Raw genomic sequence first — 21939 nt, 5'->3', positions numbered from 1 at the left:
AGTGAAAAGTAAAGTAACACGAAACACACACACACACACAATAAACCAATAATATTAAACATTAAACAGAGCAACAGGCAATCCAAGACACAATTTTAAAAGAGTTCACCACATCAATTTGGCTCATCAAATCGAGGTGCCGCGTCCGGTCACCCCGACAATGCTGGGTGGACAGAAATGGGCAAAACAGCCAACAATGTTACAATAAAGAAACACCTCTTTTGGGCTGCCCTCAGGTTAACACAGAAGAAATAAACAAACTTAAATCACACACAAAATATATTATATATATATAAAAAAATATATCCAGCACAACTCAAATCAATAAGAAAAAAAAAAATATATAATTATAATCCACATAACAATGAACAAAAAAAACAAAACAAAAAAAAACAAAAACAAATAATGTTTAAAGAAAAACTGCAGAAGAGCTGGTGACAGTTAGGTGGCTGATCTGATAATTGGGCGCCACTGGAGGCTTTCGACTCAATTTAGTTACTCACGACACAGTCGATGATAAAGGTACCACCACGCCAACGGCCCACAGTCATCGGTCCAGCTGATGGAGCGCGTTCAACACCATGAACATAAACGAGGGATCAAGCAGCACAGCGCGTCGACACGCGAACTGAAAGAGAGAGTTAATAATGCTCGTTGACCGGTTCAATAGAGCAGACACACTCGCAACAGTCCCATCTCACTTTGAACCAGAGGTTTAGTCACTGTAACGAGTCCGATAAAGTCGGAAAAGGCAGCAAAACAATGCGGACAGCAAAAAGGAACATCCGCACAGAGGTTTAGATGAACCCAAAGCCCACTGTAACGTCCCTTGCGCACGTTGGCCCGCACCTTAAATATAAAATATAACACAATATTAATTTGGCCAGCCCAGCTACTAGCAATCATGTGTTCGTCAACTGTTAAAACATACCTGTAGTGCGATTCACACGGCACCAAAACTGCTGTGTATTAAACACGCATCAAATCGAAGGCATCCCACGGAGCTCCTCTGTCCAACCTTTAACAAATAAAATCATGTAATCCCTGTGAGACAAGCCCACAAACAAGCCATGCTAGTGTTGTCACTGCCAACAGCTCTTACCGTACAAACATTCACGCGTCCCGCCGGAAACACGGTGTCTCGCTCAAATGACGCAGGGAGAACGCACTCCCATAGCGACACCCCTTTATACGGAAGGAACGCAATAGGGCTTGGGCGTCGTGACCATAGATATCATGATATCTATGGTCGTGACGGCCATGTTGATGGCCTCGCGAATGTAAACATACAGCAAGTCGAACGAGGAGAAGCAGAGTTGGGAGAAAGAAAATAAAGAAAAAAGATATTAAAGTCCCGAAAAGGATGTGGAATTTACGGGGATACGTTAAATAGGGAAGCCAGGGACCAGTAACGTTATGTGGACAAAATCGGCAAAAAAGTGTAACGTTAGTTAGTAGTTGTCAACCCTCCCGTTTTTTCCGGGTTTCTCACGCATTTGAGCTCTTTTCCCGCTGTCTTCCCGTTTTAGTATTTTCCTATAAAATATCCCGAAAAATGAAAATTCGTACTACAAAACTGCAGCATTAACTAAGCGAGTTGTTAAGCTAGATCTAACGTGACTTTGCTTACAGATTGGCGTGAAATCGTGCTCTCACAACAACCACGCTGTTATCTTAAAAAGGCCAATATCACGCTAAGGTTGCCTTCAAGTAAGCAAAACGATGCTTTGAAAACATCTGTTTCGCTGGAAGGGCAAGGGAGCAACAGGACAATAGTAACGTTACAGAGACTGACAGGTCCGATGGAAGGGCTAACATTAATGTTATGAGAGAGTAAGGTATTAAAATACGGGATATTTTACAGGAAAATTTGTCCACATATTGGTCCCTGGTTTCCCTAACGTATCCCGGTAAATTCCACATCCTTTTCGGGATTTTAACATATTTTTTCTTTCTCCCAACTCTGCTTCTCCTCGTTCGACTTGCTGTATGTTTACATTCGCGAGGCCATCAACATGGCCGCCACGCCAAGTATGACGTCACGACGCCCAAGCCCTATTAAAGGGCACTCCCCCTTCATATTAAATAACCCGACAGAAATAAACAGTACTGCTACACAGACATTACAGAGACTCTAGCCGTTTCTCAATACCAAGTACGCAAAGTTCGGACTTGAGTCCTTGGTAGTTCGGACTGACAAGTTCGACTCAGGAGAACGAACTCCCGAGGACGGGAGGACGCGAGTCCGATAATTCTGCAAATGGAACAGCGGCGTACTTGATAGCGTCATTCAGCTTGCTCTGGCTACTCCGGTCATCTCTTTATAGGCTACAAATAAAACAAAATATGTTATAAACCACCACTTTGCCTCTTTTCATTTTCATTTAAAAAAGATCTTTAACATAATGGCCACACAAATGAGGTTCAGGCAACGCAATTGATTATCTTCACTGCATATTTACAACAACACGAAATATAAAGCACAACCCTGACTCTTTTTGTTTTCATTTTAAAAATATGATGAATAAAAAACATTATAATATTGATCATTAAAACGAACATTTAGCAAAAAGAGACAGGGTTGTGTCATATATGTATATACAGTGAAGAGAATGTAGGCAACATGTAGGCTATTATAATAAAATATTTTATATGTTTTAAATATATAAAATAAAATGACATAACCTTTTTTGCTAAATGTCAGTTTTAATGATCAATAATAGCCATTCTAAAAGTATAAGTAGCCTAAAATGTATAAGAAGCTATACAATAATAAAGCCAACGAACTGGACTTGGCTAGATGTGAACTTTGAATTGGAACAGTACTAGGGCAGCGACTGATGACGTTTCACAAGTCCACAAGAACACAAGTACAGACAAGAACGCATATTGAGAAACGGCTTCTGATGAAGCAGCAGCTTCCCCGTGTCCTGTGATTTTTAACACAATTATTTTCTCCTCATCAGGTAAGAAATGTATACATCTGATGTTGAATGTATTGTTGACGTTGAAAAGAGTGTGAAGTGGGAATGTCATTGTTTATAGCGTGAAGGAGTTTGTGAAAAGTTTTGAAAGTTCGGTCAGAGTTTGGCCAGATGAAGATGCTTAATGAAGACCATCCATGCGGTATCGGAAATAGGGTGTTGGTAATGCTAATAAGTTAATGAATGTGTGTTTCTCACAACTAATATCATTAATATGGGTTGTTACTGATGTCTGTGTTGAATTAATATTGTATTGTTCATGCAAATGTGCTATGAGTTTTAGAAATGTACAGTATACTATATTCTTATATTATATTATAAGAAACACTAATTGCAGGATATATATATATATATATATATATATATATATATATATATATATATATATATATATATAGTTGTTGTTAAATCTGTCACTCAAGTTTCACTGACTGTGAATTATCTTAAATTTAAGTTTGAGCTGTTTATGCAGACATTACATTTACTCTGAAGCAGCAGCAGCATCCCTGTGTACTGTGATTATTTAACACAATTATTTCCCCCTCATCAGGCGCGAGGATAACACTACACGGGCATCCAGACTCTTATCAGCTCCACATCAAAGGTGAGTTTTAACTTCCACTTTTACATATTTAATGAAAAAATGTATTTTTAAAATTATAAATAGGCTTATTTGCTGAAAGTATTGCTGGTGGTATTAATAGTTACAAACTGTAATTCGAGTTTTTATCGGACCACAGAGATTGGGAGAATGAAAAAAGAAGATAGATAGAACATGCATAGAGAGTAAACCTTGGATTTAGTGTTGGTACAGTATATACAATATTTATTTTAAGTCATATAGGCCTAGGTAATGACTTTATTTATGTATGTAATGGTAGTAATGGTTTATGAATCCAAGGGTTCCGTGTTCCGTGTTAAAGTTTGTTAAATGTGTATCGCTCTCTGTGTTTATTCAAGTCTCTTGTTCTTGGTTCATTCTCTGCATCACACATCTTTGGATTATACTACACAATAACCATAACAGCTGGTGGTAGGTAATAATAGCCACTTATGGCGCTTTTCCATTACCAGTACCAGCTCAACTATACTCGACTCGCCTCGTCTCGGCTCGGCTTGCATTTCGCTCCGTTTTCCATTGCAGATAGTACCTCCACAATAGTACCTGGTCGTCATAGCGACGCCACAGGAAACTGCCGTGACGTAATCTTGCCGTAGACTCTCTGACCAATCAGCAGTCTGCCGTGTTTTCACGTCACATTTTAGTATCGCACCTCGCCGGAGGTGATACGAAAAACAGTACCTGGAAGCAGGTACAGTTACAACTTTTACACATTGGAAAACCACACAAAGGTGAGTCGAGTCGAGGTGAGCTGGTACTGTGTAGTGGAAAAGCGCCAATAGTCCTCGGTCCCTCTAGGGGTAAGAAAATTTTGTACATTTTAAAGTTAAGTTCATCAATCTGGTGCATCAGTCAAAATTATGAGCGCCACCCCATATTCAGTGTGCAAATTGAACAAAGAAAAAGTCTGTGCAACGTATGTAAATTTTACTCCTCCCAACAATGCTAAAAAAATGCTAACCTGCTCTGTCTTGTCTGTTGGCGCATTGTCAGTGTCCCCTTTACTCCGCAATATTTTTTTCACTGTGAGAACATGATGTGTGGATTCAGAGCGGAATGGCTTGCCAGACGTAGCAACAGTAACTAAGAGGGGTGGATCTTTGTGAAAGGTCCATTTTAAATCATTTAAATCTTTGTGGACTCGGCCGGACTCGACTCGGACTCAAGTCTGACTCGGACTTGGACTCGGTCTTGATTGGTAAGGATTTGGACTCGAGTCAGACTCGACAAAGGTGGACTCGGACCCAACACTACTCCATAGACAGCAAACGTCATTGCAACTTTCAAGACCCAGAAAGGTAGTAAAGACATTGTTAAAGTCCCTGTGACTAAAATGGTTCAACCTTAATGTTATGAAGTGACGAGAATACATTTTGTGTGCAAAAAAATCAGAAAGCTCTCGTATTTCATCAGAAATATCTTAATTTGCGTTCTGAAGATGAACGAAGGTCTTATGGGTTTAGAACGACACGAGGGTGAATGACAGAATTTTCATTTTTGGGTGAGCTAATCCTTTAAGACAACATATTTCTTGTAATTGAAACTTACATTTACAAACCATTTGTGTAATAGGCAACTTTGCAAAGGACAATTTTGCAATGACCAGTATACAATATCAAAGTTGTAAGGTGTTCAAAAGACGCTATCAGTGCGGAGGGGCTAGGAAGACTTCGCATTTCTTTATTTCAAACACTGTGCCAAAACCCATGCTTGGTTTTACTCATATCTTAGGATTTTATAGCAAGAACAACATTTCTGACCTCACTCTCTCATTGGCCTAGTTATGGAGGACACTGCAGATTCTCCTTCAAAACCACCAAAGACCTCAAACTCATGCGTCTCATCTCCCTTCATTAACCTTGTAGTCATTGGCATAATTGTTGTCTCTGCTGCAATAGCGTTGCAGGTATGTATTTCAAAATTCACGTCACACACTCTAAAAATGTTTTGGTTAAAAAAATAAAATAAATAATGTCAGTTTTCATCTATTTTTTTTTATTTATTACAACTTCTAATGAAATTGTTTAATTAACCAACTCAGTATTCAGTAACGAATTCAGGAAATTCATACAAATTTGAACTAACATTTATTTAGTTTAATAAATAATTAAACAATCAAGAAAGATATTACTTGGTGCACTGGTATTAGAACAGTGATAAAAGACAATACATTATTTTAAATGAGGAAATGTAATTAAATATTTGATATTGCATTTATACATTTCAGATGTTTAGGCAACAAAATCATCAAAATGTTTTAGTTCAGGATTCGGGTGATACAGGTAAAGTTTTTTTCCCCCTCCCAAACAGTGGCTCAAAAATATTGTGTAAATGTTGCATTATGACTTAATTTTTTATATGAAAAAAAAAATATTTTTTTTAATATTCTTTTCAATGCAAAGTGTATCAGATAGGAGATCCGCTCCGGATCCTTCTGGTTGGAAAAACAGGAGTGGGGAAAAGTGCAACAGGCAACACTATCCTGGGGAAAAAAGTTTTTAAATCTGAGATATCATCATCCTCTGTGACTGGACATTGTGAAAAGTTTCATGCTTTAATAAATGGCAGAAAAGTGTCTGTCATTGACTCTCCGGGTCTGTTTGACACCAGCCTAACTACAGATGAAGTCATTGACAGAATTAAACGCTGTATTCCACTCTCTGCTCCTGGTCCACATGTCTTCTTAGTTGCGATTCAGCTGGGCAGATTCACAGATGAAGAGGCAGAAGCTGTTAGAATCATTCAAGCAGTTTTTGGTGAGGAATCCTCCACATACACCATGGCACTGTTCACTCATGGAGATCGATTGCAGGACAAGAACATTCACACATTTGTGCGGGACAATCCAAAACTGCTCAGTTTCATCAGAACTTGCAGTGGAAGATACCATGTGTTCAACAATAAAGAACAAAATCCTGAACAGGTCATTCAGTTGCTCGACCAGATTGATAAAATGGTCACTGGAAATGGTGGACAACATTACACCAGTGAGATGCTTGAAAGGGTAGAGAGAGCGATTGAGAAAGAGAAACAACGTATCCTGAAGGAGAGAGAGGAGCAGAGACTGAGGGAGATAGAAGCTCTGAGGGCTAAATTTAAGGATAAGGACTATGAAAAAGCAAGGGAAAAGCTGAATGAGGATTATGATCAGCAAGCAAGAGAGGAGGCTGAGAGAAGCACTTCATATATAACGATGATCATCAGTTATTTGAAGGAACTATTAAGAAAATATTTTGGCCTATTTAATTCAGTCCCAATTGACAGTGAATTTATAAAAAGTCTCATGAAAAAATTGAATCCACCCATATATTTGTAGTTTGTAAGTGCTACGTTTGTCATTAACCTGGTAGCTGTTTTAGAAAGTCTTTTATATCTCTCCACTGACTGGAAACTTTTAAATTAATAAATAACACCAAAACAGGAACAGGAACAGCAACTCAACATAATCATATAATTAAGGAAAAAACTTTAATTGCACTGCTCAGTTAACCAGGTATCACATATATCTAGCAGTTAAAAATATATAAAATAAACAAATTTTGAATAAGTAAATATAAACAACAGAACAACAGGATATGGTGAGTAGACAGCATGGTGGGTGACTGTTGGCCGTGTTGGATTAATTGCAGATTTGAAAAATAATAAATAAAATGCATAACTAAATCTTGTCTTTGTGTGGTTAAGAAAAATACATAGAAACTATAGACATAACACGTTGCAATGATGTGCACCTATTTTTAATTAACACAAACCGCATGTCATCTTAAACTGTGTTATGAATTAATTTTATAGGGTAATGACCCAGATCAAACAATTATATCTTAAACTTAATAAACAGTACCATAGTCAACAGAAACATAAAACCATAAATAGCAAATGTAAATAAATGTAGTACAGTTGTCTGGAAGGACCATCTTAGTAGTGATGACATTTTAGCACCAATTAGCACCCGTCATCACACTATCTTTCAAAAATACTGAATTTCCTTTAATAATGCTTTGTATAGTCAACTTTACAAAAACATGTAAATAAATAAAAAACAAACCTATAATTAGCCTACACATAATATGGGAAATTTAAGAATATGAAGAAGTGAAGTGTTTGAGATGCACATATTTCTGTCTTACGAACTCTTTTATAAATGAAGAAAGCATATGCTCTGTTTTAAGTCAATAAAGTATACTAAATATCCTGAGTGAGATCCTACTGTGTAGACCAGGGGTCCGTTCTTCGTATGTTGCTTAAAACATCCGAGATCACGTAAAATATGTACGATTTAGCAAAAATTGTATGAATTCGTACGAATTAGCCACCTCGTAAAATTCGTACAAATTGCTGTGAGATCGGGTTGGCTCATCGCTGCAACCTTTCATGCAATATTATGTAATAATCAACACTTTTCATGGTTAGTTAATCTCAAAAGATGGTAATGGTAAACGCACTAAAAGTTTTCGAGAAAGTTACACATGTAATATTTATTTCATATGCAAAGATGTTAGCCAATCATAGCAGTGGGCGTTTATATTGAAGTCTCACAGCAGACTGTGATTTTTTTGTTTCGATTTTTTTAAAAATTGATTGTTAATCTGAGCGGTCCAAGACTTGGCTACTTTTTTGTTTTCCACCTGAATGCTCAAATTTCTTTTGACTCAATTCAACAATGTTAAGTGGTTAAAAAAAAATAAAAAATTCCTATGGCCACCCATAGGAAATGAATGGGGAAATACTATAATTCAAAGCAATTCTTTTTTTTCATTTGTCCAATAAAAATAAATAAAACGTACTCGGTTACTAACGTAACCACGGTTCTCTCTAGAAGAGGGAACGAGTACTGCGTTTTTGTAAATACGCTACGGGAAAAGTCTCTTTTCACGAAATACTGAAGCAAAAAATTATCCTTAATTTTCATACATGTAAAGCGCGTTGCAGCAGTACTCAGCTATGGCGAGACGGCTTGCTCGCTCATTGGCTGCTCTGCGGCAACTGCATAAGCCTATCGAGCGAGGCCTGAGGTGACGTCAGGCCAATGAGGGCGCTTCGCGCCCTCCTTGCCATTTCCCGCCGAGACGGGTGTGGCTAACCTCTATAAAAGGAGCTCGAAAAGGCTGATTCACTTGATTTTCATCGCCGAAGCGAACCAGAGTGAACCGTACGCACGGCAGAGAACGCAGTACTCGTTCCCTCTTCTAGAGAGAACCGAGGTTACGTTAGTAACCGAGTACGTTCTCTTACGAGAGTCCTCTCGTACTGCGTTTTTGTAAAAACGCAACGGGAACCCCTTGTAAAACGCCGTGCGTGCTGGGATAAAAACACTGATCACTGGAAGCTAAGCCAGGTGTACAGTGCATAACCACCAGATAGACTCACAAAGAATCTGGGAATAAGGGAGGGGGACCTTAATTCCCTATACTGTAGCGTCCGCAGACGTAAACATGACCTCACAGAGAGAGTCTAGAGACAAGAGGGTATTCCCTCCGTCCTTATATGGTCGCGTCAGCAGACGCGAATATGACATCACATAGACAGGGTGGGGAACCTGAACTAAATGTGGGAAATGTGGGTCTTGCACAATTCTGCCCATAAGACAGTCGGTAGCGCGTTGCGCATGCGATTTCAGTGTTCTAGTTAAACAGCTGAATCGACTACACCGATAGTAGCTTAGCCTGCAAGGCGGGAACCTCTAGGTTGTAAAACCTAATAAATGTAGACGGCGAGGCCCAGCCTGCCGCCGTACATATATCCTGTAAGGAAATCCCGCTGGACCAAGCCCACGAGGAGGCAACGCCCCTCGTGGAGTGCGCTCTAACTCCCAACGGGCACTGGAGGCCCTTGACAGTATAAGCCAGCGCTATGGCGTCAACTATCCATCTGGATAAGCTCTGTTTCGAAACAGCCATTCCCTTGGAACGTCCACTGAACGAGACAAAGAGCTGCTCAGTCTGTCTGAAGACAGCAGAGCGGGACACGTAAGCTCTTAAAGCACTGATAGGGCAAAGAAAACTTGAGTCCCCTTCCTCACTGCCCGGACTCATCAGCACTCATCTCATTCACCTGTGTCTTATCTTGTTTCACTCACACCATAAATACCTTGTTTTCACATTCACTCAGAGCGAAGTCTTGTTTTACTGTTACTACATTTCTGAGCGTTATTTACCCGTGTTTGATTCTTGTTTTGCTGACCTTGGACTGTTTCACCGTTTCCTGATCGTTTCTCTGCCTGGCCTGACTCGGATTGTTTATTGGACTCTGATTATTGCTGCCTGCCCTGACCTCTGCCTGTTATTTGGATATTCTCTGTGTTTCCTCCTTTGATCTGTTTGCTGTTGATGACCTTGCCTGTACGACTACTCTGTAAATAAACTGCATTTGGATCTTCACCTTTGAGTCTCGGAGCCGTTTCATAACAGAAGACTTCGCCAACATGGATCCAGCAGTGAGACTTATGCGTCTCCGTCAAGGAGATCGATCAATGGAGGATTATGTAATTGACTTTTTGGAGCTGGCTCACTTGACCTGCATGGAAGAGGTATGCTTAATGATATTTTTTCGAGGAGGATTATCTGAGCCGCTCAGTTCAAGCATGCCTCTGCACAATCCTCATTGGACTCTTGGACAGTATATGAACTTGGCCCTGCAATTAAGCGATTCAGCTTTTACTGTGGGTTTGGCGGACAAGGAGCCCCGCGACCCCACAGTACCTACCAAGTCTGAGTCCGTTCACGCCAGTCCAGCCGAGCCCGCACTTCACGCCAAATCTGCCGAAGCCAAGGCAGTATGCGTCATGCCCGCCGCGCCTGAGACAGCAAGCGACATGCCCGCCAAGCTAGAGCCTTCACCGCTGGTCTCGTCCAGCACAGAGCCCTCTTCACCGCTGGTCCTGTCCAGCCCAGAGCCCTCTTCGCCGCTGGTCCTGTCCAGCTCAGAGCCCTCTTCATCGCTGGTCCTGCCCAGCTCAGAGCCCTCTTCGCCGCTGGTTCCGTCCAGTTCAGAGCCCTCTTCATCGCTGGTCCTAACCAGCTCAGAGTCCTCTTCGCCGCTGGTCCTACCCAGCTCAAAGCCCTCGCTGACCCTGGTCCCGTCAAGCTCAGAGTGCGCTGATCCTGATCCAGAGACTGAGCTTCACATCACTTCTGCCGATCCAGAGACTGAGCTTCACGTCACTTCTGCCGACCCAGAGACTGAGCTTCACGTCACTTCTGCCGACCCAGAGACTGAGCTTCACGTCACTTCTGCCGACCCAGAGACTGAGCTTCACGTCACGTCAGCCGATCCAGAGACTGAGCTTCACGTCACGTCCGCTCGCCAAGAGTCTCGTCCCGCCGAGACTGAATCTGTTCCTGAGCCTGAATCTGATCCTGATACTGAGCCTGAATCTGTTCCTCTTCCTCTTTCTGCGCCTGTGTCTTCGGACAAGATGGCCGACTCCACGCCTGTGTCTTTGGACAAGATGGCCGACTCCACGCCTGTGTCTTCGGACAAGATGGCCACCGCCGAGCCAGTGTCTCAGGACAAGATGGTCTCCGCCGAGCCAGTGTCTCAGGACAAGATGGTCTCCACCGAGCCAGTGTCTCAGGACAAGATGGTCTCCGCCGAGCCAGTGTCTCAGGATAAGATGGTCTCCGCCGAGCCAGTGTCTCAGTATAAGATGGTCTCCGCCGAGCCAGTGTCTTCAGACAAGATGGCTGCCGCTGAGCCGGTGTCTGTTCCTGTCTCTGTGTCTGTTCCTGTCCCTGAGCCGGTGTCTGTTCCTGTCTCTGTGTCTGTTCCTGTTCCTGAGCCGGTGTCTGTTCCTGTGCCATGGTCGCCTCCCTGGCCGCCTGAAGGGTCGTCTCCTCCCTGGCCGCCTGAAGGGTCGTCTCCTCCCTGGTCGCCTGAAGGGTCGTCTCCGCCCTGGTCTCCTGCACAGCCTGCTCCGCCCTGGTCTCCTGCACAGCCTGCTCCGCCCTGGTCTCCTGCACAGCCTGCTCCGCCCTGGTCGCCTGCACAGCCTGCTCCGCCCTGGTCACCTGCACAGCCTGCTCCGCCCTGGCCTTCTGCCCTACCGCAGTCTCAAGGTCCTCTTCCGCTCCACGGACCTGGCCCTCCATCCCGCCCCCGGGTCCGCCTCCGGGCCACCTCCCACCTGGACAGTTTTGGAGCGTCTGGAAGCCGCTCTTTGGGGAGGGGCTATGTAACGATAACCAGCTGGAGTGCCCTCGAGAGCCACCAGAGGGCGCTCCACAATAGACTATGATCACTTCCTCACAAACTACATTTCCCATAACTCACTGCCCGGACTCATCAGCACTCATCTCATCTGCACTCTGCACTCTGTCTTATCTTGTTTCACTCACACCATAAATACCTGGTTTTCACATTCACTCAGAGCGAAGTCTTGTTTTACTGTTACTACATTTCTGAGCGTTATTTACCCATGTTTGATTCTTGTTTTGCTGACCTTGGACTGTTTCACCGTTTCCTGATCGTTTCTCTGCCTGGCCTGACTCGGATTGTTTATTGGACTCTGATTATTGCTGCCTGCCCTGACCTCTGCCTGTTATTTGGATATTCTCTGTGTTTCCTCCTTTGATCTGTTTGCTGTTGATGACCCTGCCTGTACGACTACTCTGTAAATAAACTGCATTTGGATCTTCACCTTTGAGTCTCGGAGCCGTTTCATAACAACTACGGTCTTCTGGCTATTGAGATTTTTCCTTTTTTGTTAATTTTATACCAACATATGTCACCGGATGTCCTTAAAGTCACCAGATTTTTAGGTTTTGGCTGTCTGAACCTAATGGAATGTTTTTTTTTTCTACTTAAGTAAAATATTATATATTACATAAAAATAAGCATATTTTACATTAAAAAGGTGTAGAGGTAAATAAATTAAAAAATACCTCAAAAATCACAAAATTGCATAAATTGATAGATTTTATTTTATCGAAGATGGTGATATGGTGTTTATTGAACACCTGAGACCTTCGTGCCCACATTTGTGCACAAAGGATGAATTTAGGGGCTGCAACACAAAGGATGATTGAGGGTTAAAACAGAACGTTCAAATCAGGGTATTTCTAAATTATGAAAAATTATGTAAAAATCATACTAACATAAGTGCACCTCAGGAAACTATATAAAATAATAATAAAAAAATGCAGTTTATGACCCCTTCAAGCACTATGATAATCCCTGGATTTATCCTTTTGGCCTTTAGCTTCTGATACATTTATGAGATATTTTTTTCTTTTCTGTATTTCACCAAATAGCCTTTTGATTTTGGAAAAACATTTCTCCATCTCACCTTTTTATAATCTTATTGTCCCTACATTCATCAGTTTTGGAGGTTTCAGATTATTTTCATTACTTTGTGTTGTTGCTTGGTAGACACAAGTGCATTGATAGTGGTTGCGTCTGTTCTCAATTTTCAGCTGCAGACAGCAGGAGGAACAGATTTGATGGTCGTAGCAGCTGAAGGAATGTCTAAAGGCCAAGAAAGGTTGAAGCTGTACAAGTAACCCACATGGAAATAACCTATATAAACATATATGTTTTAATATAGGTTTTGATATAGGTTTTTAATATATGTGACATATATAAAATTGGCCGTTTTCCTATATTATATGTATATATGCACATATATGTACATATATGTGTACATATATATTTGTGCATACATGTACCTATATAGGTACATATATGCACGTATATATGCACCTATATGTTCACCTATATATGCACCTATATGTTAAAATTAAAATTAAAAGTAAAATTATTAAAATCCATAGGCAACATAAATAAAAGCCCAAAATGTAGAAATTTACATTATTTATTTACTTAAGAACAATCAAATAGTACAAGAACAAAAATAAGACAAAAAACTGAACAGAAAAAAAAATATGTATCTATATATACATATATCATATATCTATAATATATGTTATCTTTTTGATCTTCTCAGCTCCGTGAGCTTCGAATCGATAGATGTGCCTATCTGAGCTAGGCATCATTTATGACAGTTGCCAAAGTGAGATATGAGCTACAAAATGACCAGATCCTGCCATGAGCTATATAGGAGACATATCTTGTATGTACATATAGGGCTTATATGTGGATCTAAAGAAGCAATACAGGAGACCTATATGGCCTGTATATGCACATATATGCACCTCAATTTTGCCTGTATGTGGCATATATACGCATATATGCAGCATATATATTATCATATATGTGCATATATGCTGTATATAGGTTTCATATATGCGCATATATCCTCATATAGGTTCTTTCCATGTGGGAAGAGCTTAGTTTAGAGGCCCAGTTGTTACTGTATTGATTTCATAGATTTGTGATTGAAAAACATATAATTTCCTAGATTACTTAAAAAAAAAAAATAATAATATATATATATATATATATATATATATTTAATTTTTGTATTTATTTAAATTCAGTTTAATACATTTCAGTAGAAATGCATCTGCAAAATTCTTTTACAAATTGCAAAGGTTTGTTCGCTTGTAATGCACAAACCTCTATAGGGAAGCAATCATGCTCTAACTTGTGTAGCAGACTGCACTTCCTGTCTCCAGGGCTGATGGAGGCAGATAGAACAGCTGCTCCGTGAATGGACAGATATGTCTTAATCATCCGGCCCAGTTGAAATGAAAGGTCTTTAATGTACATGTGACAACAAAAGTTAGACACTACACATTTCATAAAGACATCATTCTGAGAATGTTATACCATAATGGCAATTAGCAGCACTATAACTACTGACTTCATAATTTAGTATTAAACGTTTATGTGGAATTTTATCTCAGATGATCAAAATCAAGGCACGGTTTCTAAAAAAAAGAACTAAATTAAAGTATTTACTTTATCAAAGTACATTTATATACTTTGATAAAAATGACTGTTTAGAGTTCATGAAAAAAAATAGAAATAAAACTTCAAAAACATCTCAATTGCCTCAGCATGCAGTGCTGCTTTGTTTCCTGCATGGATGGCAGTCATCACTATATTGTCACAGATTAAGAGACTCAGAGAAGATGAACTCAAGTCCAGGTTTATTGGAGGTACAGTAGGTGAACACCGTGGTAACAGGTGAGTAGAACTGATTTGAAAAATAACAGTCAGGAGAATGTCAGAGGAATCACACAAGGAAATAACAACAGGCAACAGAGGAATGAGGAAACAACAGAAAATCCACAGAGTAAAACACAGGTGAGTAATCCACGAGTACACCAGGGTCCTTACAATGATACAATGAAGAGACAGACAACAAAGAAAGACATCAAGGCACGTCCGAATCCAATGTTATTGCTCCTGAGATATGTTCAACTAACCGATTTTTGAAGACAGCATAGATGTATCCTTTGCTGCCCTTGATATCCCACAATCCTGTGCTTTCCATTGCTTGACAGCTAAGCTAAAAAAATAAATATAGTAAATATGAAAGTTACGGTTGGTGGTCATGTTTCTGTGTAAATGTACGTTTTTGACCAATGTTTTCCACTTTTAAAGTCATTTCTAATGAGAAATTATATTAAAGTAATTAAATATTTACTTAAATATTACCAAAGTTCACTCTATAGATCATAAAACCGTAACACTGCCTCAGAGGTCTGTATAGTCTTTGATTGCTGGTAGATGAGGAGCAGGTGTAAGGGAGTAATTAGTCTGGGGAGAATGAGCAGTGTTCATGGAGTCGGAGAGCTGGGTGGAGTGGGATGTGACGTGATCCTTGAATAAAAACAAGTCCAGCAGGTTTATGGTCCTTCAATATAGGGACAGAGAAAATGAAACTCTTCAACTGGAACCTGGACCTGGATTAGTTGCTTCCAAAATGAGAGGTGAGAGAAAGAGCATGTAGGCTACACATATTCAATGATTTAAAGCTTGTGTAAGCTAACTAACGGGCACAAAATAGTAATACAAGATAAACAAGGAATAGGTATGAACAAAAAGGGTGAGTGCTTGCCTATATCTTAACAAATTGAAACAGACTATAAGTGAAATACTAATCATTGAAATAATTTGAAAGCTTTGTAATCCACTTTAAAAGTATTGCTTTTTGATAAAATATATTCATCAAACGCCTGATTTTTACTCTTTTTCATATTTAAAAACAAGAACAACTGTTTTCACTTAACTTTCCCAACAGATATGGACAACAATGAGACTTCTAATGGACAAATATCAAAAATGTCAAGGGGCTTGACTTTTCTGCACTACTTTTTGATTGCATTTGTTATACTCCTTGTTGGAGTATGGATACACCAGGTATGTATGGCATTTAATACAGCCAGAAACCATATAATTATGGGTATGCTCCATTTCCTTGATACACCACTTCGCCATTTTAAGTGAGATTACAAATGACGGAGCATATAAGTTCAGTACAAAGAGCACCGGACAAAGAAACAATTCTTGATCACTTCACAGGAAGTGGAGAGGAACATTTACTTAGTAGTCATTGCAAACCACCACCTCAGTACTACAGGAAGTTGATCTAAAATTAATGAGATGTATTTGGGTCTCTGGTATCATTGAAGAGTTTAATGAAGCTTAGATGTGGTTTTATATAAAGCAATTTATACAATTTATAAATGTAATTAAATATAATATATATTTTACATAAATACACATGGGTGTATTATGTTTATACATTTGATTCATATTATAAACATTTATATTTGATTAATATTATAGATTAACACTTTAATTTAGGGTCCAATTCTCACTATTAACTAACTATGCATATTACTAGGATATTGGCTGTTTATTAGTATTTATAAAGCACATATTAATGCCTTATTCTGCATGATTAAGCATATTAAGCAGTAATTATGAGTTTACTGAGGCAAAAGTCGTAGTTAATTGTTACAATTTCGGTTGAAGCAGAGGCAGAAGCAGGATCTAAGTGCAGCAGTAATATTTAATAAACAGTCTCAAACTAAACAAAATAAACTCAGAACAAAAACCAGAACAACCTACACATGCAATGTAAAATAACTGATAAAGAACAAGACAGAACAGGGTATAAATAGACAGAACTAAAGAGACAAATTAACAAGACACACCTGAACTGAACTAACTAATCAATAAGTAACTATGGAAACAAACAGGCAGGGGCGGAGGAAGACTAAACTGAACTAATAAACAGAACACAGACAAAGACAGAAATCAAAACAGACTGACAATGTAACATTAATACTGAGAGTGATAATAGAATATTAGTAGTTAGAATTGGACCATAATCTAAAGTGTGACCATATTATAACTGAAAGTTATGTGAGTTTCATCTGTGCTTGTTCCAAGGTGTTCCTTGTTTCTCAAGTGAAGTTAACTTTGACAAATCCCACTCAGTGAGGATGTGAACAAACTAATATGTGATATATGTGAAAAGATGTATAATATTATGTTCTTAACTTTCAGATACATGACACCAAACAAAATCAACAAAACCCCAATTCAAGTGATTTAGGTACTGTTTTTTTTTTTTTATCTCAAATACTGGTCTTAAAATATTGATTGATATAATACATACTTTTATTTATACCTTTATGGTGAATAAGACAGTATATGAGGGCTAAATTAAAAGTAATTCTTACTAATCAACCAGGTGAACCGCTCCGAATTCTTTTGGTTGGAATGACAGGGGCAGGAAGAAGTGCAACAGGCAACACCATCCTGGGAAAGAAGGTTTTTAAATCCGAGATATCATCATCCTCTTTGACTAAGCAATGTGAAAAAAATAATGCAACAGTTAATGGAAGAAATATATTAGTTATTGACACCCCGGGTCTGTTTGACACCAGCTTAACTACAGCTGAGGTGGTCAACAGAATTAAGCATTGCATTTTACTCTCTGCTCCTGGTCCACATGTCTTCTTAGTTGTGATTCAGCTGGGCAGATTCACAGATGAAGAGGCAGAAGCTGTTAAAATCATTCAAGCAGTTTTTGGTGAGGAAGCCTCTACATACACCATGGCACTGTTCACTCATGGAGATCGATTGCAGGACAAGAACATTCACACATTTGTGCGGGACAGCCCAAAACTGCTCAGTTTTATCAAAACATGCAGTGGAAGATTCCATGTGTTCAACAATGAAGAACAAAATCCTGAACAGGTTGTTCAGTTGTTTGAACAGATTGACAAAATAGTTACTGGGAATTATGGGCAACATTACACCAGTGAGATGCTTGAAATAGAGAAAGCGATTGAGGCGGAAAAATATCACATCCTGAAAGAGAATGAGGAGCAGAGAAAGAATGAAACAGAAGCTCTGAGGGCTAAACTTGAGGGTGAAGCTTTTGAAAAAGCTAAAGAAAAACTGGACAATGAATTTGAACAGCAGGCACAATGGCAAGCTGAGAAAAATGTTCGTATGCGAAATCGTGGGTTCTCTTTTCTTAATAATGTAAGAACTTATTTTTTTCCAAAAGAAACCTGAATCTTGAAAAGAGCAAAAATAAAAAATCTAAATTGCTCACTTGTTCGCAAAAAAAAAAAAAAATTGTTTATATATATATATTTGCTTTATCCTTTATTTTACCAGGAATAATCCCATTGATATATAAATATTTTCTACCAGGGAATCCTGGCCAAAATTGTCAGCACAAAATTTTCACATAAACAGATAAAACAAAACAAAAAGTCTTATCAGCAATCATAAGAAATATTACGAACAAATACATACAAATGTTTCCTTCAGGTAGTACTCCAAAAGGTTTCTAAAAATATTTAAAGATGGAAGTGCCTCTAACAATATTCTCATGAATATTCTGCATTTCATTCCATAACCGAGGTACGGTGGCCAAGAGAGCTCAACGCGCTGCAACTGAAGAAAACACATACATACAATATACAAAATGTATTAACAATATGTTCAATGTCATTAGAATACTAATAAGAAAGGAACAATGATCTGAAAACTAAAATAATAAAAAAATAGAGAAAAGGAACATGAGGGAAAGATATTAATCTATACATCAGTTACATTGTACAAATTTTGTCATGTTATGTTTAAATAAGTTTCATAATAAATGTTAGGTATTGCAGGGTCCAAAGATGAGACACTCACACACAGATATATAATGCATATTTTAAAAACTTTTCTTGTATAAAATGTATATTTATTTGCAACAGTTATGTTAAAAGCAATAATAAGACATTTCTGGTAATAACAGCTATTCAGCTGATGGACATCGTGCTGCGTTGTCATGTGAACATCCCAGCTGTAAATAATGAGGAAATTACATTGTCTTTCGTTGCTTCCTTCATTAAGTGCGTTCAAAACGGCTAATGTTACATAATGGCCCACAAGTGCCCTGCTCACTCCAAAGTGCCCACTTCACGGGCACTGCCGTCTGCTCTTCGAAGGAAGTAGGGCATAGGGATGCTCATGAGCAATAAGCACGTCCCAGCCGGGTTCGTCACTTATTGGGGTCCCCTGGAAACATTTCTGTTGTGGTGTGTGCTATTTGCAGCGCATTTCTGTATTTGGTTGTGTTGAGTATTTGGAGCATACTCAATGTGTTGTGAAGCTGATGAAGATGTTTTCATAATTTGCATGTGTTTTCTTCAGTTGCAGCGCGTTGAGCTCTCTCAGCCACCGTACCTAGGAGCATAAAAGGAAAATTTTGCCAAACTCAGAAAATGCTCTAAGAACAATAAAAAGTAATTTAGAAGGCCTAGTCCTATGATTACTGTGGTATACTATGATAAGAGATTATATAAGTTGGCAATTTACCTAATAAAGCCTTAGCAATAAGCAGCAGCATGTACATTTTTCTCCTTTGGTACAAGGAGGACCAACCAACCAATTTGGACTCATTTTAAATTAAGTAGCGTATTAAGTAACTCTGATTACTTATAACTTATAATGTGATGTAATTGACTATAATAATTATACTTTTCAATTATGTATTGAGGGAAGATTATGGTATTGTACTTCTACATCTGCCATAGGTATAGCAACAGCATGTTCCATCATTCATATTGTCACCCTTATGTTCAGTTTTTTTGTTATAATGGACTTTTTGTTTGCATTCACTAATTTCTGTCTCCCTTTGTTCATGTTCCCGCCAATCCTTGGTCGCTATGGTTTCTGTCATTATGAGTTCATGTTTATCAGCTGTATTATCCTAAATTACCTCGTTTGTATTCACTTCTTAGGTTTCTCCTTTACCGTCATTGAATATCCGGTCGTGTTATATGTGTGTGTTATTCTACTACCTGTTTGGATCGCTACCCGTTTGGTTTATAAGTAAACTTTGTGTTGGAACCTTAGTCTTCTGTGTCTTCATCTGTCTGCCTGCATACACCGTAACACATACACATTACATTAAAGAAATATGTTTGATCATATGATCACGGCCTCACTACCACTTTACAGTTTAAGCTATAGGCACTCCACAGCAAATAAAGTTAATTTGATGAGCCATAAATTACACCTTGTAAAGTAAATATGCCATATGACATGAATAACTTCAATTACTGAAACTGTGAACTAAAAAAGGCAAGGGAAAAAGGGGTTGGCTTTGAACGTTCAGCTCCTCATGACATGTTACCCAGAACTACTGTTGGGAACACAGCTGGCCTGAAAGGAACAGCTGGCCAGCACTGACTGGCAGTGGTGTAGCAGACGAGCACGCAGGGTAAAGCAGATGTTTTTGGTGGGTCATGATTAGGCATGTGACTGTATCCATTTTTTATGTTTTGATAATTGCTTAAGCTTTTATCATGATATACAGTATGGCGATATTGAAGTTGCAAAACAAATATTTTCATACTTTAACAGGTTTAATAATTTCTTCCTCAAAACAAAATAACTCTATGCACTTTTTTGTGTATTGCTTTATTGTATTGAAATGTTCAAAGTAAACAAATGTTTCAAAAAGATTAAAGTGCAAATCAGTAAAAAAGAACAATAGGTAACTGTCACATTTTGAGGTTTTTTTTATCTCTTTTTTTTTTCCTGTTCTGTTCATGCCTGAGTTTTATGGTTCGTTTGTTAAATAGTTCTATTCATCTTCCATTCCCTGCATGTTTGTCTCCATGGATACTCATTGTTTGATTCATTTAGTTCAGGTGCTCCTCCTTTAGCTACCCTTGTTTGCTCACCCCATTTTTACCCTCAGTTTTGGTTTGCCCTTTGTTCTGGTATTAGTTGTGTATTTGCTATTTAGTTTAAGCTGTTGAGTTATTTCTCCTCCGATTCCCGTCTTCTGTTTGTGAACTTAAATTAAACTTCCTTGGATTTTGATTCCTGCTTCCAGTGAGTGTCTGAACCAAACAGTATGACAGTAAAACTTTACAATGAGCTCTCATTAGTTATACATCAACTATAACATTAACAATGAGAAATAGCATTTGTTACAGAAGTTATTCTTTGTAAACGTTAGTTAAAAAAACAACTGATCGTTAGATCATGTTATCTCAGGTCCATTAAATAATACAGTTACAACTTTTGATTTGAATAATGTGTTATTAATGTTCAGATTAACCACCTAATAAATGCTTTAGAAGTAGGCTATTGCTCATTGTCAGTTTATGTTAATTAATGAAGTAACTAATGTTAATGAATTGTAAAGTGTTACCGAACAATAAAGAATCAGAACATTTTCAAACAATAACTATAGGGCAGGTTGTAGTCCAGATTAGAATGTAAAAAAGTTTAAATTTGAAAATAAATAGCCTATTAATAAGTCTTTAAGTATTTGGTCCCTCAAGAAAAACATTGTGAATACAAAAATATGAATGGCTGTTTGCATGGGTGTGAATTTCATCCAACAGTTGGGGTTGAAATTGTACTTGTAAGGATATGTGTACACAAAGGAAAGCCTTAGTATTATTAAGCTACAGTATTAAACAAGCTAGATAACGTTATAATCGTTAACATATAGCAGACTCATAGAAAAATACATTTTTGTCATAACTAATTTATTAATGACTCAGCATCATCTGTATAACTCTTTCAATATATCAGAACCTTCTGCTTTATTCTAGCTTCATGCGTTCTTTTTTTTTTTTTTAATCAACACTTGAATGTGGGTAAGGTTACTAAAAAAAAGCAACATTTTGAGCAAAAGGCTGAGAAAATCTTGTTTTTGTAACCCACCAGTCAACCCTCAGATTTACACCTATGGCTGTTTGAAACAAAATACTGTTCAGAAACAGTGGGTTACCAATGTAATGGCTGCATTTCTATTGAACCATAAGCGCCATCTGCTGTCAGTGATTAACTTATGTTTGGAGCATAAGGCCCATAAGAAATCCTCCCAAATGTGAATTCATGGAGTGAAACCAAACCAATAGGAAGCTGTCTGAAAGGGATGTCTGTACT

General features: G+C 38.5%; 2 protein-coding genes and 1 long non-coding RNA gene across 10 annotated transcripts; 2 read left to right on the top strand and 1 right to left on the bottom strand.

The window, feature by feature from the left end:
* Window positions 1-708: 708 nt before the first annotated feature.
* LOC311073142 lies at window positions 709-1240 on the bottom strand. The gene is made up of 3 exons (XR_014604117.1): window positions 1103-1240; window positions 932-1018; window positions 709-849 (listed from the first exon to the last, which is right to left on the bottom strand). It is a non-coding gene; the product is annotated as an uncharacterized lncRNA (long non-coding RNA).
* Window positions 1241-2828: 1588 nt separating this feature from the next.
* LOC311073053 (GTPase IMAP family member 9-like) lies at window positions 2829-7030 on the top strand. 5 transcript variants are annotated; one of them, XM_084098474.1, is made up of 6 exons: window positions 2829-2966; window positions 3535-3588; window positions 4774-4904; window positions 5388-5512; window positions 5834-5888; window positions 6009-7030. In XM_084098474.1, the coding sequence occupies exons 4-6, from the start codon at window positions 5390-5392 to the stop codon at window positions 6920-6922; spliced, it is 1092 nt and encodes a 363-aa protein (XP_083954600.1). In that variant the 5' UTR covers window positions 2829-2966; window positions 3535-3588; window positions 4774-4904; window positions 5388-5389; the 3' UTR covers window positions 6923-7030. The 5 variants fall into 5 exon arrangements, with proteins under 5 accessions (XP_083954600.1, XP_083954599.1, XP_083954598.1 ...); XM_084098473.1 differs by having other exon boundaries at window positions 4716-4904; XM_084098472.1 differs by having other exon boundaries at window positions 4600-4904.
* Window positions 7031-14807: 7777 nt separating this feature from the next.
* Window positions 14808-18259, top strand: LOC311073082 (GTPase IMAP family member 9). Of its 4 annotated transcripts, none has more exons than XM_084098519.1 (4): window positions 14808-14886; window positions 15752-15870; window positions 17026-17074; window positions 17213-18259. In XM_084098519.1, the coding sequence occupies exons 2-4, from the start codon at window positions 15754-15756 to the stop codon at window positions 18043-18045; spliced, it is 999 nt and encodes a 332-aa protein (XP_083954645.1). In that variant the 5' UTR covers window positions 14808-14886; window positions 15752-15753; the 3' UTR covers window positions 18046-18259. The 4 variants fall into 4 exon arrangements, with proteins under 4 accessions (XP_083954645.1, XP_083954642.1, XP_083954643.1 ...); XM_084098516.1 differs by lacking the exon at window positions 14808-14886 and adding an exon at window positions 15174-15440; XM_084098517.1 differs by lacking the exon at window positions 14808-14886 and adding an exon at window positions 15228-15440 and having other exon boundaries at window positions 17249-18259.
* Window positions 18260-21939: the final 3680 nt, after the last annotated feature.

This window comes from Abramis brama, assembly GCF_963993115.1.
Source record: "Abramis brama genome assembly, chromosome: 2".
Lineage (NCBI taxonomy): Eukaryota > Metazoa > Chordata > Actinopteri > Cypriniformes > Leuciscidae > Abramis > Abramis brama.
Note: the sequence above shows the minus strand (reverse complement) of the source record. Positions and strands in the feature narration are given on the sequence as shown.